The 16525-nt window shown below is 36.1% G+C and overlaps 3 protein-coding genes across 4 annotated transcripts; 1 reads left to right on the forward strand and 2 right to left on the reverse strand.

Moving 5' to 3' along the window:
- Positions 1-5826: 5826 nt before the first annotated feature.
- LOC106430260 (protein ELF4-LIKE 4) lies at positions 5827-7159 on the reverse strand. Of its 2 annotated transcripts, none has more exons than XM_013871025.3 (2): positions 6894-7159; positions 5827-6471 (listed from the first exon to the last, which is right to left on the reverse strand). In XM_013871025.3, exon 2 carries the CDS (start codon positions 6426-6428, stop codon positions 6090-6092), a length of 339 nt encoding a protein of 112 aa, XP_013726479.1. In that variant the 5' UTR covers positions 6429-6471; positions 6894-7159; the 3' UTR covers positions 5827-6089. The 2 variants fall into 2 exon arrangements, with proteins under 2 accessions (XP_013726479.1, XP_048597610.1); XM_048741653.1 differs by having other exon boundaries at positions 5827-6463; positions 6894-7158.
- A 185-nt stretch (positions 7160-7344) lies between these two features.
- Positions 7345-10460, forward strand: LOC125574961 (transcription initiation factor TFIID subunit 12b-like). Its single transcript, XM_048741652.1, has 8 exons — positions 7345-7950; positions 8224-8418; positions 8878-9423; positions 9522-9596; positions 9676-9754; positions 9847-9908; positions 9992-10027; positions 10102-10460. The coding sequence occupies exons 1-8, from the start codon at positions 7390-7392 to the stop codon at positions 10288-10290; spliced, it is 1743 nt and encodes a 580-aa protein (XP_048597609.1). The 5' UTR covers positions 7345-7389; the 3' UTR covers positions 10291-10460.
- Positions 10461-10872: 412 nt separating this feature from the next.
- LOC125578565 (lipoxygenase 3, chloroplastic-like) lies at positions 10873-15058 on the reverse strand. Its single transcript, XM_048741655.1, has 8 exons — positions 14545-15058; positions 14084-14364; positions 13617-13854; positions 13190-13519; positions 12584-12777; positions 12178-12479; positions 11826-12092; positions 10873-11718 (listed from the first exon to the last, which is right to left on the reverse strand). Exons 1-8 carry the CDS (start codon positions 14933-14935, stop codon positions 10962-10964), a joined length of 2760 nt encoding a protein of 919 aa, XP_048597612.1. The 5' UTR covers positions 14936-15058; the 3' UTR covers positions 10873-10961.
- Between the last annotated feature and the right edge of the window lie 1467 nt (positions 15059-16525).

Genomic DNA, 16525 nt, shown 5'->3' on the forward strand with positions numbered 1-16525 from the left:
ATATTTTCGAAATTCTTGGTATATTGTAAAAGCATCATTCATCTTATTCATAAATCTTCTTCACTAATATAGAACAATTTTGCAGAAACCAACAAAAGTGGAGATCATATAATGATATTAAAATTAAGAATACAATGCCTAGCTAACAAGATGAGATGTGGGTACGGTTATGGTATGCATAGGTCGATATCCATTCCTTGATAGTTTAATTCTTGCCAAGTTTTGTTAAAAATTTGAAAATCAGATAATTGATTTGAATGTCATTTTTTGAATGTTTATACGCACATCAATACACTTTTATAACTAAATATATGGTCTTCTTTCTTTCTGGTCCCGAATATATTTTTTCTTTTATGGAATTATATGAAAGTATGACGATAGATGGAGACATGACATTGCCTGGTGTGACATCCAAACAGCAAATGTATGGACAAATTGAATGAATAAACAGTTAAAAAGACTGCCACTTGCCAAATCAAGCATGGCTCAAAATATTAGTAATCCTAATCATGTTTCTACTCTCTCTATCTTTTATCCAAATATGTTTTAAATTAAATATTTTTACCTTGAATAGATCATAAAATGTTTGAAAAATATACAATATAAGTAAATGGCAGAAAAATCGTGAAAATATATATAATATTTTAAAATCACGTCAACTTTTGTTGCTTACAAATAAAACAGAATGGATGATCATTTGCATACCAGTATATATCAAAATAAATGGCTATTTATAGCTTAATAAAGAGTGATTAGTTTTTTTTGAACTAAACTAATCACATATATATATATAGATATCTCTTTATATAAAGTAAAATTAGGTTGCAAGGATAATCACATGGGATCACCCTCCATGATTCTATGGACCTTTATCGAGTGTTTCGCCCAACACTATGTACTTCCTTTTCCCGTGCACAATGTTGACCTACTTTGCACTATTTTACTTATTCTTCGCCCTACTTTCCTATACAGTACTATAATATGACATCTATTAGAAGAATTGGTAAGTTTACATCTACTGGTTTTAGCTGTATATTGGAACCATTAAGAATAATCGTTTTCATCAATCCATTGTTCAATTAGGTGAACATAGTTAGTTGCAAAGATTATGTATATATAGGAAACATAGTACATAGAGCCTAGATATATACTAGCATTTTTTAATTATTGGAGAAATTAAATAAATACAACCAAAAAGTTGAAAATGAGTTTAACAAAGAAAAAACTTCAAAAACATAACTACAAGAACATTTGTGATTGTGTCGAAGGCATCGACATATGTAATTTCCATACAATTTCCGGACTAACTATATCACTAAACCAGATAATATCAAGTGTTACGATTTAACATGTTGCTATATAACTGGTTAGATGTGTCTCATTTCTTATTTGAGTTTTTACATGTCATAATCACCGAGTAGATTATTACAAATACATACATATCGTCTATATTAACGAAATCAATGAATATACATATTATATATATACTATTATATATTAATCTCTTATTACATCCTTTTAAAAGAAACTAGGGAAATCTGTTTTTTTAGAGCAAAAAAAAGGTAACTATGTCCCTTTAGACTAATCTGTACTACTTTATGTCCTATTAGACTAATTTTTTCAAAAATGGCAGTAATGCCCTTAAAATTGTAATTTTTTTAAAAAGATAAATAATGAGTTCGACAAGCGGGATCGATCGATCCAGCTTTACAAGTTACAGTGGATCGATCGATCCCGATAATTATTCAGAACAAAAAACGCGAAATATATACTGATCGACCTGGTCCATTTCACTCGATCGGCGAAGGTCGATTCTTTACAGATCGACCGATCCACTAAGGATAGATCGATCGATCCCGTGCCCAGGAAAGAATCCCAAATCGATTTTTTTGGTTTTGTATGATTATATCCGGGTTGATTCCCACTTGATTTGAACCGACTAAGCATGATTTCAACTCTTTAAAACTCGATTTCTCTGGGACGAAATCCTTAATTTCCCATTCACGAACAAAGGGGGAGAAAATCAAATTCTCACCCAAACTCGATTTGTCGTTTTTTTTTTGTTCTTTTTCGTTTTTTTTTTTTTTTTTTAAAAAAAATCGATTTTTTAAAAAAATATAAAAGTGAATATTCTCAAATATTTTGTTTCCATATTTTTAGGAACTGATTTCTTATCCGTAGAATACAACTAATATGTAGAAATCAATTTCTACAGTTTTGTAGAATTATAGTAATTTTTAGAATTTGATTTCTACATGTTTTAGATTTATAGTAAATCTGTAGAAGTCGGTTTCTACATGTTTTAGAATTAGATTAATGTGTAGATTTTGATTTCTAAGAACTTTAGAATTGTAGGTTAAGCGCGGAATGTGTATTCTACATATTTGTAGAATACTCCTATTTACGTAGATCACGTATTCTAAACATTGTAGATTCAATGAAAAAAGTAGATTTCGTTTTCTACTTCGTAGAATGTCATTTCTACTTTTTTTAGAACATAATCTGAAATTTATAATTTTAACTTTTTTATAACTGGAAAATATACCATTAAGTTCATATAGGTATTTTAACAAATGTTACTATTTTTCCAAATTTTTTTTGTTTGTAAAACTATTTATTAAAATTATTTTCATAAATATTAAAGGGTATTATAGGAAAATATGACACAAAATATAGATTAGTCTAAAGGGACATAGTTACTATTTTTTTGCTCTAAAAAAACAGTTTTCCCAAGAAACTAAGTAGCATTCGTTTTTGTTAGTGTAAGTAACAAGTAAACACTATATAACTACAAATACTGTATTAGTGTAGTACTAAGTTTAGATAGATCATAAGATAAATGCACATATGATTCAGAAAACCCGTTGTATTAATGATGGATTCTTCTTTCGCCTAATATCCTACATTTTCGTATAGATTGGGAGTCGTTAAGAAATCGAACGGCCAGGTTTTAAACGTGAGAGGAGATGGTAGTATGACCCACATAGAGGCGTCCCATAACTATTAACCATTTATTATGGCATTTTCTGTTCAATTTGTAGTTGGATATATTTAATTGAATACGTGTTTTCATTTCAAATTTTATATGGGTATGTCGCATTAGGATCAAGGTGACAAAAAACAGAGAGACATCCATATTTAAATTATTAATGAAGTTTCGAAGACTTGTAAGATTTCAATTGTATCCTACTCCCTCCGTTTGAGAGCAAAATTTTCGTTTCAAAATTAGTGTCGTTTTATGATTTTAATGCAAAATTTATTGACTTTTTATTCTAATTTATTTTTCTATTGGTTAAAATTTGATAAACTTAAATGTTTTATTAATATGTGTATCGAAGTCTAAAACGATAAATAAAATGAAACGGAGTGAGTATTATTTATTATATTTTAAATTATTTTCCCACTTACAAAAAGAAACATTGAAGAAATCATTAAAAATAAATATATATGTGTATGAATTTTCATAATACATTTAAGAAAAAAAACTTTCATAATACGGCACATTGGAGTGCTAAAATAACTGTAAATGATGTGATAGATCTGAATTTTATATTATCTACTTTTTTTGTTTGCTTTAAGAAATGAGGAATTTTAACCAGCACATCACAGCAATAACTTTATATTATCTATTTTTTTTAACATTGGATATATTATGCTATTACAAATTCGGAGAAATATTACAGACGATTCTATAGTCGATAATTCTACATGCCTTACGAAGATTCACGTCTGACTACATCACCTACCCTTGACGATATTCCTTACGCCGTACTGCAAATCTCTTGTAAGTCTTTTTCCATTAATTCACATAATTCTATTTTTTCTGGGAATCGAAATCTAGATCTGCTGGTGTAGAAACATTAATGAACCCTTGATCAAACCACTTGACCAAGGGGGCTTCCACATTATATTATCTACTTAAGAAAAGCCTTTGATGATTTAAATTTAATTTGTTAGACCAGTCAAGTTGTGAAAATATCGTTTCACTAATCGCACTCATCATTAAGATTTACTTTAGAATAAATGTGAGATAATGGTGACAATTAATTGTTGACTTTGTTTAGTTTGATTGTGACGGGAATGTTCAAATATCCAAAACACATGCACAAAGCAAAAACCATCACATTGACACAACAAGAGCGTTAAGACAAATTATCAAAGAAAAAAGAAGCATTAAGACAAACCTAACGGAGACAAAACAAAAGGATGTGCTTGGTTTTTGGTATGTTGCTTATCTTAAAGTCTCTCTGTCACTCTCTTCTCTTTTACTTTCCAACCCCAAAGTTTAAAACAAATGGACGTATTGTTGACTTGAATTATTGCGACGTGCTTGCAGATTGCTTTTCGTTTGTGTTTTTTCTTCTTTCTTTAGTCGTGTGTGATTTACGTTGGAATCATTACAATCGTTGAAATTTGTAATTAGTGTAATAAAATTTCACAATTTTATTTTTTTACCAGAAACAAAAATTCACAGTTTTTAGTTTATTTCTCAATTTATTCTACAATTATATGAAAGGAAAACAAATATTGGAATCAAATAAGACATTTAGAAGAAAGAACTTATGTTAAACTAAGAGAAAGATGAGAAATTAAACTATTTCATATATAATATCAAAGATTTCACATCTTGATAAATAATGATGTCTCAAGCTTATGAAAACATCAGAAGAATTGAACAAATATAAATGGGTCAACCTTCATTTGAGATCTTGAAAAGAACGAGTATCTACATTACTACATAGTATCAGATTCATATTCTATAGTTAGCACATGTACTGCGTATTCTGTTGGGTGATCATCACTGACGTCATTTCTGATTCTTTTTTTACTTCGAGCAACCTTCATTTGAGATCATGTGTGCCAGTCAGTGTAAGACTTCATTTGAGATCATGTGCCTACGTATGCACATGTCTAATCATTTCTTCGACAGAAAATTATCTCAACATGCGTGGAACACGATCAAAACTCTGAATATTGTGTGGACTTTAAAGAATGTGAATTATGTTGAAAAGATGAGATGGCAGCGCCACAATAATGCTAATGTGTAATTTACAAGAAGTGGAGTTATATAAAGAGATTTATATACATGGTGCTACTTGTTAAATGTTGTCTGATTACTTCTTACCTTACTTCAATGGCTTGTTAAATGTTGTATGATTACTTCTTACCTTACCTAAAAACAATACATGTTTTATATTAGCTACTCTTGATATGGTTAACAATAAATTTATAATTGTTAACCAAGTGGTCTTGGCCTAGTGGTAAATGAGTTCTACCTGGAGTTTCTGCCCTAGGTTCGATTCCCGGATTAAGTGGCAAGAAAAACCGGATTTATATGGGTCTCTCGGTGATTAGTCATTGGGCTTAAAAAGCCTTTGGAATCACACCAAGGTTATCAAAAAATATATATTATAACTGTTAAGATTAGCAAATTCATTGTCTTATAGGTTTACACCTTGCAATGGAGATGCAAGACGCAGTGCTGGTTTAGACCAGGCTATTGATCTCTATACCCACCAGGGATACTCACTGGAAGACATCTCTGGGCCAAGAGCCAGCGAAGCTAGGAAACGAGCCATGATTTTTTCTTTTCAAATCAGTTTCAACAAGGGCCATTTTGTCCCACATTCTTGCAAGTAGCCTGTCTAAGTTTAGCTGTTTCAAGCAAACCGGTCATTCACCGTTAGACTAGTCTATATCCACATCATCAATTCCAACAACATCAATCTTGTTGTGCCCTTCAACTACAACAGCGTGCCGTCTTAGAATTCAAAAACTACACATGGTTTGAATCACAGGCTCTACACATGGAGAAAGCAAAGGGAGGACAGAACAAATCATAAACTGAAATGTGTAAACTTTCACAACAAGTTTCTTCAAGTTAGTTGAAGAAGTGGAGTTTTCAATGTAAACCAAAAAAAAAACACAATTATAAGAACTCTCTTAATCTGAAAATCATCATGGTGAAACATTTTGTAGTAAAACAATCATTCAAACAATGATATTACAGTAGTAAAACCCCTCTTTCTTTCTCCTCAATCAATTAGCTCTGAGTATTCTTTGAATATCTATGATCATCAACATTGGTTCTAACCGGATCTAAATCTCTTCTGGTTAATTATCCCAAGTGTTCCACTAGAATCACCATCTGATGAAGCGTCCACTGATCTTGAGAAAGAATGAGAGAGATCACCGTAAAGGCTAGCTACTCTTCTGATATTGTTGTTGAGCTCTTTGATCAGACCCACGTTTCGACTCAAGTTCTCAGGTTGATTGGACTCATGGTTCTGATTGATCTCGTTGATCAAAAGCCGGTTCTGATCCAAAATGTCTTGAACATCCACAAAGCTCTTCTGGAAACTCTGCAGCACTTTCCCATCCACATTGGTGTGTCTGTCTCCAAATCCCGAAACCACACCTCCTTCCATGTTCGGTTTTTTCCCAACAAGATCAAAGTCTTCTCTTTTAATCCTGTTAAAATGCAACAAGAGCGTAGAAACTAATAAAGCTACGAAAGGGACTCAATTTACATTGAAAGATGCTTCTTTTTGGACCAGAGAAAATGACTAGAAAACAAAGTGTTATCCTTTGTGCGTTGACTCTAATCTCACTTTAGATTCCATTAGGACAGACTTTCTCAAGTTAAGACAAGAACCCAACACGATTCAGGTGAAAAAAGCCTTGAATTGTTATAAAGTGGAGAACTTTTTGTTTGATCTGATGAGCCAAGTAAAAGCTGCTGTTCCAGAAAATATCAATTAACTTGACAAGTGGAAGCAGATTCAGGAAAAATAGTCGCAATCTCAACAAAATTCAAAACACGCAACAAAACAAAAGAACATCTAATAACAATCTGACAAAACTGAAAACAGCTCCGATCCAGTTTTCATTACCTTCAGAAGCAGAAAGAACGAGCGAAGCTCCGATTATAGATAGAGGAGGCGATAGTAGATGGAAATCGAGATTATATTTATATCCTCCCCAGAAAAAAAAAAGAACAAAGAATCCTTTTTTTTAATAATAATCGTGACAACAATTATTCGATACTGTGAAAAAGGAAAAACAAATAAAGAATCATTTTTTTTTAAATCTTTTCGCTGTGTACTTTGCTCCGAGTCTCGATTTTGCAGAGATACGAAAGTGTTAGGGAAGCGGAAGCCAAAGACATCTGGATCGAATCATTCCAGATTCTTTAGTTCCGTTGAACAGCATGTTGTTGAAAGTAGAAACTACACAACGGCACGTAGTTAAAACTCGTGAGATAAATCAATCAAGGACACTATCGTCATTTCTTCCTCAACCATCCCTAACTATAAATACAACCCGTCACCAAGTTCTCAAATTCGTTCGTCGTCGTTGTCACCGAGACCTCTCCAGTCTCCTAATCCGATGGAGCCTCCGCCTGCATCCTCCGCACCTCCACCGTCGTCATTGCAACAACGACAACGATACGTGACAGCTCCGATTTCGAATTCAGCAGCGTCTCCGGCGATGGTTTCAACGACGACCGAAGGTGTAATTCAGAACATGGCGTCTCAGAGTCCAGCCATCGGAGCTCGGATCCCGTCTCCTTCTCCGTTGGAACAGCAGACACAGAGTCAGCAACTCGCTCGAACTCAGCAGTTGCCTATTATGCAGCAATCACCAATGTCGAATTACCACATAGCTCCATCCCCTTCCGTTAACCAAATTCAGCAGCAGCAAGGTCAATACGGCGGCGTTTTGAGGCAGCAAGGTCAATACGTTGACGTTTTGAGGCAGCAAGGTCAATACGTCGACGTTTTGGGGCAGCAAGGTCAATACGGCGACGTTTTGAGGCAGCAAGGTGAGATGTACGGGACGATGAACTTTGGTGGGTCAGGCCAAAGCGGCCACTTGTCAATGCTTAACGGTGGAGCTGGAGCAGCCCAGATGAATATTCACCAATCCCAATCATTGCTACCTTCCTCGGTATGACCTTCTTACCTTTACTCTGTTTACCCACCCTGTACTGATTCAGTTGAGACATGATGTTGAAGTATGTTTTTTTTTCTGTCGTGCAATGGGAACGAGTGTCAAATTTTTACTTTTTTTTTTGTTTTTTTAACTGAATCGTTCTTGTGGTTCCTGTAGATTGCAATTGCTTTTCTTTTTTAATATGCATAGTGCTGCTCGTTATCGTATTTGTGTGAACAAAATCACTTTTTTTTTATATTCTGAGACAAATGAGCTTTCCGTTTGTAGCCGAGGCAACAATCTGGTCTAGTCCATGGCTCTCAGTTTCATCCAGGAAGTTCTGAACAACAGTTACATGGGATTGGGGTGATGGAATCATTGATTTTGAGGTCGCAAATGAGAGCTAACCCTGCCCTCTATCCTCAGCACCGAACCAACCTGGGACTAATGAGATCACAGCAACACGTTCTTACTTTACCTCAGGTATGAATGAGTACACAAAAAAAAAAAATCTTATTAGCTTCCTGAAATGATCACTCTCAAATTTGTCAACTACGTGTTGCCTTAAGTTATGGCTGATATATAGATAGATGTCACTAAATGATTTCGACCCTTTCACTGCTTTTGGCTTCTTGTTGCACATTCCTGATTTAAAAAAAATAATAATATTCATATACATGTTGGTTTTTGAATTAATAATATTGGCTTACAAACACATCTGTAGGTTGTTACTAAAGAACCTACATGAGGCTAGAATAATTCTTGAATTTGGCAGGTTTACTACTAGATAATAATGTATAAATTTGACTTGTATTTTCATAGGGGAATGAATGAATGCATTTATGTTGTTGCAGAGAGAAATTTCGTGATCCTTTGCTTTTTTTTAAGTATGTGTTTCTTCTTAAAGGGCTACCTGAAATCTTTCTGCAATCCCTTGTGAAGGTCCAGAACTTCCAGAGAACACCTTCTCTCGCATTCATCAATGCTCAGCTATCTGGTTTGGCCCAGAATGGACAAGCTGGTATGGTTCAAAACTCATTGACGCAGCAGCAGCAATGGCTGCAGCTAATTTCTGAAATAAACAGCCCCAATTCACAATCATTCCGGCTTCAACCGAGTCAAAGGCAGGCTCTACTCTTACAGCAGCAGTTTCCCTCTGCTCAGCTGCACCAAAACTCTATGCCTTTGAATCAGCAGCAAATATCGCATATTATACATCAACAATCACAGATGAACCAGGCTCAGATGAACCCATCTCAACTACAACAGATGCCGCAACCCCAACAGCAGCAAATGCCAATAAATCAACAACAGCCATCTCCAAGGATGCCGAGTCATGCAGGACAGAGATCTGTTGGTTTAACAGGCTCACAACCAGATGCGACACAGCCGGGTGCAACAACACCAGGTGTTGTTAGGTCCAGCCAAGGACCAGAAGCAACAAACCAACTGCTTGGCAAAAGAAAATTACAGGATCTGGTTTCACAGGTGATTGTCCTATTAGATCCTTTGGTTTTCTTTTTTTTTATTTCTTCTTTGTATTTTCTATATGAAGAAAAATAATGTCTCGTCCATATGATTTTCAGGTGGATGCACATGCTAAATTGGATCCTGATGTTGAAGACCTCCTTTTGGAGCTAGCAGATGATTTCCTTGATTCGGTCAGAAGCTAAAGCCCTTAGTTATTAACTTCCCAATATATGTGGAAAAGTATCTTTAGCTTATCTACTTGTATTGCAGGTTACTTCATTTGCATGTAGATTGGCCAAGCATCGTAAATCAACCGTATTGGAGCCAAAGGATGTATTACTCCACTTAGGTTTGTAAATCTTGAGCTACGTTTCGTGTGGATTATTAGCAGCTGTTAGTGTTACTCATATTTGCTGTTTGATGGTGTTATAAATGATGCAGAGAAAAACTTGCAGTTGACAGTTCCTGGATTCTCAAGTCAGAATAAACACCAAACAAAAAACGTAAGTGGTTTTACTCTCCAAGAACATAGTACCTGTGTGATTCCAACATATTGATCTCAAGTTAACAACTTTTTTTTTTGCAGGTACCAACTGATCTCCACAAGAAGCGAATTGCAATGGTAAGCTAAATTATAACCATTTCTGTGTAAAGTCAGAGTCTGTGGACCTCTCAAGTTTCTTTTTTTTGTTTTAGGGTCAAAAGCTGCGTGCTTTGGTGGAATCGTCACGACCGGGGACGAATGCAAGCAACTCGAAGGAAACTATTAGACAAGTGATGGTGAACCCAAATGGTGCAAACCATCTCTTAAGACCATCTCCCACTTCAGAGCAATTGGTTTCGCAGACATCGGGTCCTCGTATGTTACGACATATGAAACATTGACCTTCAACACATCTATAAAGAGAGTGAAGGCACAAGGAGTCAGTCAAATTGTATATATTCTCATATAATTTAGTCTTATAGGCAAATTGATTAGATTTTCTAAGTTGATCTTATTATTACAGCTTTTCAAAAGAATGCATGTCTTCTATTTATCGTCTCTTTGTGTGGTCCTCTCTACGTCAGCTTCTAAACGCCACTCGATCGGTCAGGTCGTTGACTCTGGTCTGATAAATCTAAGTTGATGAGTCTGCATCGTTGAATCTTACATGCCAACTTAAGGTTCCTAGGTTTCTACCAGTGAAATGATAGGTTAATAAAATCCCACGAATAAACTTTGTCATGGCTCTTGAGTGTGTATATTTGCCTTGATTTGCCATATTAAAAAGGTACAGATCTATCCATCTTCCTCTCACAGCAACTTAAAATTGCTAGGTTTATACGTGTACGATGATAGCCTGCGACTCAAGTTAGGTCAAAATCCAAGAAGCATCGTCCAAGTACTTTTTAAAATATTCGAGTTACATAAATTTGAAGCTATCTTCGCATAAAAAAAAAAGACATCTATAAAATACAAATTTACGATGATGGAACTATAAATTTAATATATTTTAATTTCTTCCAAAAATTATTTATAGCAAATTTCTACATGTTTCCCTATATTAAATTTCCTTCTATATCGATACACTATTAGGTACACCTCTGCAAGTAACACCAGGCTCGGAACTCGGAACCAACAGCTCATAAGGCAAAACACCAGCCCCGCACCTATTTCTACGGTCAGGATCAGAGTTCCTTTCCTCAATCTCCTTCTCTATCCGTCCGATCTCCGCCGCGAATCCATAAAACGCATCAACGATCTCCGCATCTCCCGTCCAAATCGACGGTTGCTGTCTCTCCCCGATATACTCCTCATCCGGCGAATGCGTTGACAGAGTATCAACCACCGCCATAAACTTCGACGTCTGCAGCAAACTCGGCATCGCCGAGAAGTAAAACTTCTCCGGATCGGAGATGAAACTCGCGTACTCCGGATCAGACTCGTCGGGGATCAACCGCCGCATCAGCGGAGGTCGGTTCGGGACGTAGCCGCCGTACGGGTACTGTCCGAAGTTGAGAGCCGCGTGCTGAGCTGAGGCGAGCCAGATCAGTGTGGTGAGGATGGAGGCGAGGTCGTCGGCGGTGTTTAGCTCCGGCCACCACTCGGCGTCGCGGAGATCAGCGTGGCCGACGTTGATTGATTCGGAGTACCAGGATTGGAGCTCCGAGTCTGTTTTGATTAGGTTCGGGTTGGGATAGTAGCGTTCCACGTAGGTTCGGACCCAGGTTTGGATAGCCGACCAGAGTAGAAGACCGTCGTTAGCGTATGGATAGTCTTCGATTAGGAGTTTAAGCCCATGTGGTTTTGTCGGGTCAGGAACTGCAATTCCTCTGAAAAAAAAAAACAAAACACAGTTTAAAATAATTAATATTAGATTATATACAATGAAAAATAATATTGTGTTTGTAGTAATTATGCGGATATTACTCTAACATACCTGCGAATGAGATCAGCTGGGAGTCCTTCCATGTCAAACCGCCAGCTGCTCTTGTACGCGGCGGCGCTCATCTCCATGCCGTATGAGCCGGCAGTGAAGCCTTCTTCAATCACACCGTCTGCACTGATCAACGATTGTCTAGCCAATGCATTGATTTCCAACGTGTACCTCATGTGCGGATCCAATAGCTTGAATATCGGATGCATAGCGCTCATTTGTCTATGTGCAGCTAATATAAACGGTTCCAAACACGCATGGGTTCGTAACCTGCACACCAACAAAAGATCAATAACTCTAGAGTCACTACTTGAAACATAGATGTTTAATAACTTGAATGTTTTTAAGTACTAACCAGTGGTTGACAAGCTGGTGGATACCAGCGTCGTTAGAGCTAACATGGGCTTTAGCGAGCTGCCACACCCAATTAGAGGTTGCGTCGACAGGAGGTGTAACCACGCGTTTGGACCGATGGTTGGGGCCATGGGGAGGGAGGCTTAGCTCAATGGCTACGGGCTTAAGTGTACCAAGACGAGTCAAAAAGAATATGGTTCGAGTAGCATAAGCTTTGCGTCCGTCTAGTGCATTGATTCGGTCTAGGAACGGTAAAAATATGTCGTGGTAATTCAACATATACAATCTGTTCTCTTCCAACGCCTGGAAAATAATAAGTAAAATAAAATTTAGTTAATCAATAATTACGTTTAGTTACACTTACATACTTAATCAAACAATGTGGATTTGTTATAGTATAAACGTACTTGTTGTACGGATAGTCCGTCGAGATGTCCAATGATGTGGTCGGAGGTGAGAGCGGAGTGTTGTGGACCGTAGATTTCGGGGTCAAGATTACTGACCGGTGGGAAAGTCCGGACCCTCTCAATGTTGACTGGGTTGATTCCAGCTATGGCTTGACGTGCAAACTCGTCATCTCGTAGCCATGCATTTTTATCCTCTGCATAATTTTAATTTTTTGAAATTAATTAACTTTTTTTTGTCAACGAAATTAATTAACTAGTAACTTGTATTAAACCATGTTAAAGGCAAACGCGTTTTTTTTTAAATTCAAAAAGCTAATACTATAATTGACACGTTGTAACGAATTAAGAGAACCACGTGAATCATATGTGGTTTCTGTATTCTTTTAGTGGGTTCTGTTTGCTTTTCAACTAAAGTGATGTTGTTTTCTTTTTGGTGGGATGAAAATTTCATGATGGGTCTCAGTTATCAAGGATCAAATATAGGAGCTAATAAAATCAGATAAAACTCTTGGAAATAATATGTGGCTGTAAATGGTAGAAGTTCAATTTTCTATTAAAAAAAACAAAAGTTGATGTTAAAGGATCTTATAAGTTAATTATGCTTACTCGATAATATTTTGGGAGTGTCGTATTTGAGGAGTCCTTTAGAAGATTCTTGGAGTGTATTAACGATGGCCTTGGGCAAAGGGAACTTGTCGAAGATTTCATCTTGAAACCCTAACTTGAGTAGCAATCCTTCTTTATAGAGACCATCTATCTCGCCAAAGTCAGCAAAGTCCTCAGCTAAAATGCTGGCTTTGAGAGACGGAACTAGGTGGTGTAAGACCGCTTTTAACCTCCCTGCAGCGAAAGTTTTCTGCTTAGTCTCTTCAAATTGCTCATCTCGTGGTACGTACATAGGTAATGGCTTCTCCACTCGGCTCTCCGCTTCTTTATCTGTCAACAATGCATATAAAAATCACATACTATTAGAGATTCATTAATTACATATTGTACTCAAAATATGTATAAAATGTTTTTTTATGAATTGTACCGGTATCAGTTGGATGGCGACCGGTACGACATCGTCTAGGGTAAGGAATCTCTTTGCCGCCAAGCTTGGGGCGAGAGAGTTCTGATGACTTGTCGGGATTTCCAAGATCGTTGTACACATCAAAGTCATAGATTCTGTCTGATAACTTCCTCACTCCACTCCCATCTCCTCTTAGATTCTTCAACTCTCTCTCCCTCAATTTTTTCAATCCATCAGGTGTCCCACTCGGCAAAAACGGCTGCACATAAATTTATATAACGTAAGGTTTAATCATTTGTAACAACATAATTACATATAGTTAGAACTTGGACAAGGGGTATATAATTATTATATGGACCCACCGGACATGAATATTGAATAAGATTTTGCGGGAAATCGAAAATGACGTGAGTTAATGGCTTGGGACCATGAGTAAATGAACTATTTAAGTAAATAACTGTATCACTCAGATATTTTAAATTAATTACCTGATTAGTGAAAAAGATTCGTTTCTCTGGGTGATCCTTTTGGGACTGAACCCAAGAATTGCATGGAAAGTGAACAGGACCAACTGCGAAACCTTCGATGGTGATGCTCTCTAGAAAGAATTCTTTCTGGTGTTTATTCATGACGGTGATGGCTCCCGGTGAGCCAAATGCTGCGTCCACCGTGAACTCCGCCGTGTAATGAACCCTTTCCGCCTTGGTTTTCGACTTCTTTGACCAGTCCTTTAAAACTGCCGCATTGCTTTTCTTCGGCATATTCGTTTCTGTTCGAGTTAAAAGATTTAATATTTATCTTAGTATTCGAAAACCCATCTCAGATCAAGAGATTTTGAGATAACCCATTTTATATTACACGATTATAGAAATGCCCAAATATAAAGTTTCCATTTTTAGAAATATTTTATCATGTTCTGTTTTTCAACCGAGTTACTAAAGCGACTTACTTGGATCAAGTTCGGTGCTAACAAGCTCCAAGACAATGTTTCGACCGATCTTATCACCAAAAGCATCTAAATGCTTAACAAGAGTCTCCTTAAAATCCTCCTTGTTCTTGTTCCTCACCGTAACCACAGCTCTCACCTTGAATTTCACCGCCGCTTTCTCCTCCTCCTCGCTCTTTCTGTCACCGGTGGTTGTGTTGAAACGTGGCGTTTTGACCAAATCTTCACTGATGGCCGCAACGACCCCGGATTTGGACGTTCTTGGTCTCCGATCAAAAGGCTTGATCGATAATTGTGTTGGCTGTGTCCTCTTCTTGAAATGCGACGCCGACCAAACAAGTAATGGCCTTTTGGAGGTCAGTGGATAACCCATTAACTCTTTAGCTAAGGCCATCACGATGTTGTAATCAGTTAGTATTAAATGGAATGAATCTTGAGTTTTTTTGTAGATTAGTGTTGGCAAACAAGAAGAAGTTGAGAGTTTATTAGTTGGTGTACGTTCTGGTTACTAATAATCGGCAAGTGAGAGAGATATATAGAGATAGAAGGATCTCATTGCCGTCCACACGTTTTTTTGTTAATTGAACTACCGTCTACGCAATAGCCATGCTTTTATTTTTTCCTTTTACAAAATGTGAATTCTCATGTTCACTCTTCTTTCTTTTTGTCAACATGCTAGTTTTCAAAGTAATTAGTCTTTGTGATGTTAAGTCTCTTTCTATGATATACACTTTTGAGAAAATTCTTATGATATACTTCTCATGAATAAATGTATTTCTTTTAAATGTTAGAAAATAGTTACGTTATGAGATAAGAGAGTACACACTATTATTCTGAATGAACAATACGTTGTATTTACCTAGCTTATAGTACACTTCTGTTCCGGTGAAGAGCTAATTACTTGACACAAAATAGGTAAATACCTTTTGTACCGCTGTTTTTAACCGATATGGATTCACCACTTCTCCAATTTACAACATGTTAATTCAAATTTTAGAATATGATTGGATAAGAGACTGTAGAGAGGGCATGCTTTCACTTTTTAGTATGATAGTTGGAGAATGAAGACTAAAGTACATTCCATGTACTTTGTATGTGAAAGTGTTTTGAATCTAAAAACACAATTTAAGAAAGATGGCATATGGAAGAATATTTTTATGTGGAAAATAAATAACCCACACTTATAATGTGTCGTTACATTTTTGTTGTTGTTATTGTTAATGAGTATTTTAATAGAAGAAACTCACATTAAAACACATATTATACCATGGAATGTAGAATTAACATCGGACTTTTTACTGTTTTTTTTTTTTTTGATAATCCGGACTTTTTACTGTTTAAAACATACGTAACCGCTAACCACGATTAAAATTACAGTAGAAAATTTGAATTCAACCACACAGTTAATTTATCTCCATAATTTATTTACTTCTATATTTGTTGTCAACAATGGTTATTCAATTCATATTTATAAGGCCATAATTGATATGTCATGTTAGAGTAAAAATATTGGAGAAAAAGAGTTTTGAGTTATGGTGGGACAACATTAATCAGAGTTAAAAGCTTTACTTCTCAATTGATTTTTTTCTCTTGTTTCTTTCACGGTTAGTTACTTTTAGTTCCCCCATTTTCACCACACGGTTCTGTTGGCTATTTTTACTAAACAAAAAAAACGTGTAATGTTTTGTAGGGAAAACAAGTGTTTGGAATGGAATGAAAATGTGGGGTAAATTGAGTCAAACTAAGTTTCGAGTTTGACACGACGCGTAGTAAGACGTGGCAAGGAAGCGAAGGAGAAACTCCGACCAGAATTAATTAAATGACTATTTTACCCTCTTGTTTTCCAAAATGAGCGATTAGATGTTTGTGTCATCGTTCGGAGATAAGTTGACTATGGTCTCTTTATTGTATAGTAACAAGTCTTTGAAGATCGGATGGTACTTGGTAATAGTTTTGACTTTTGAGAAATAATAAAAAGCCTTAT

This window comes from Brassica napus, chromosome A9, assembly GCF_020379485.1.
Source record: "Brassica napus cultivar Da-Ae chromosome A9, Da-Ae, whole genome shotgun sequence".
In the NCBI taxonomy this organism is placed as follows: Eukaryota; Viridiplantae; Streptophyta; class Magnoliopsida; order Brassicales; family Brassicaceae; genus Brassica; species Brassica napus.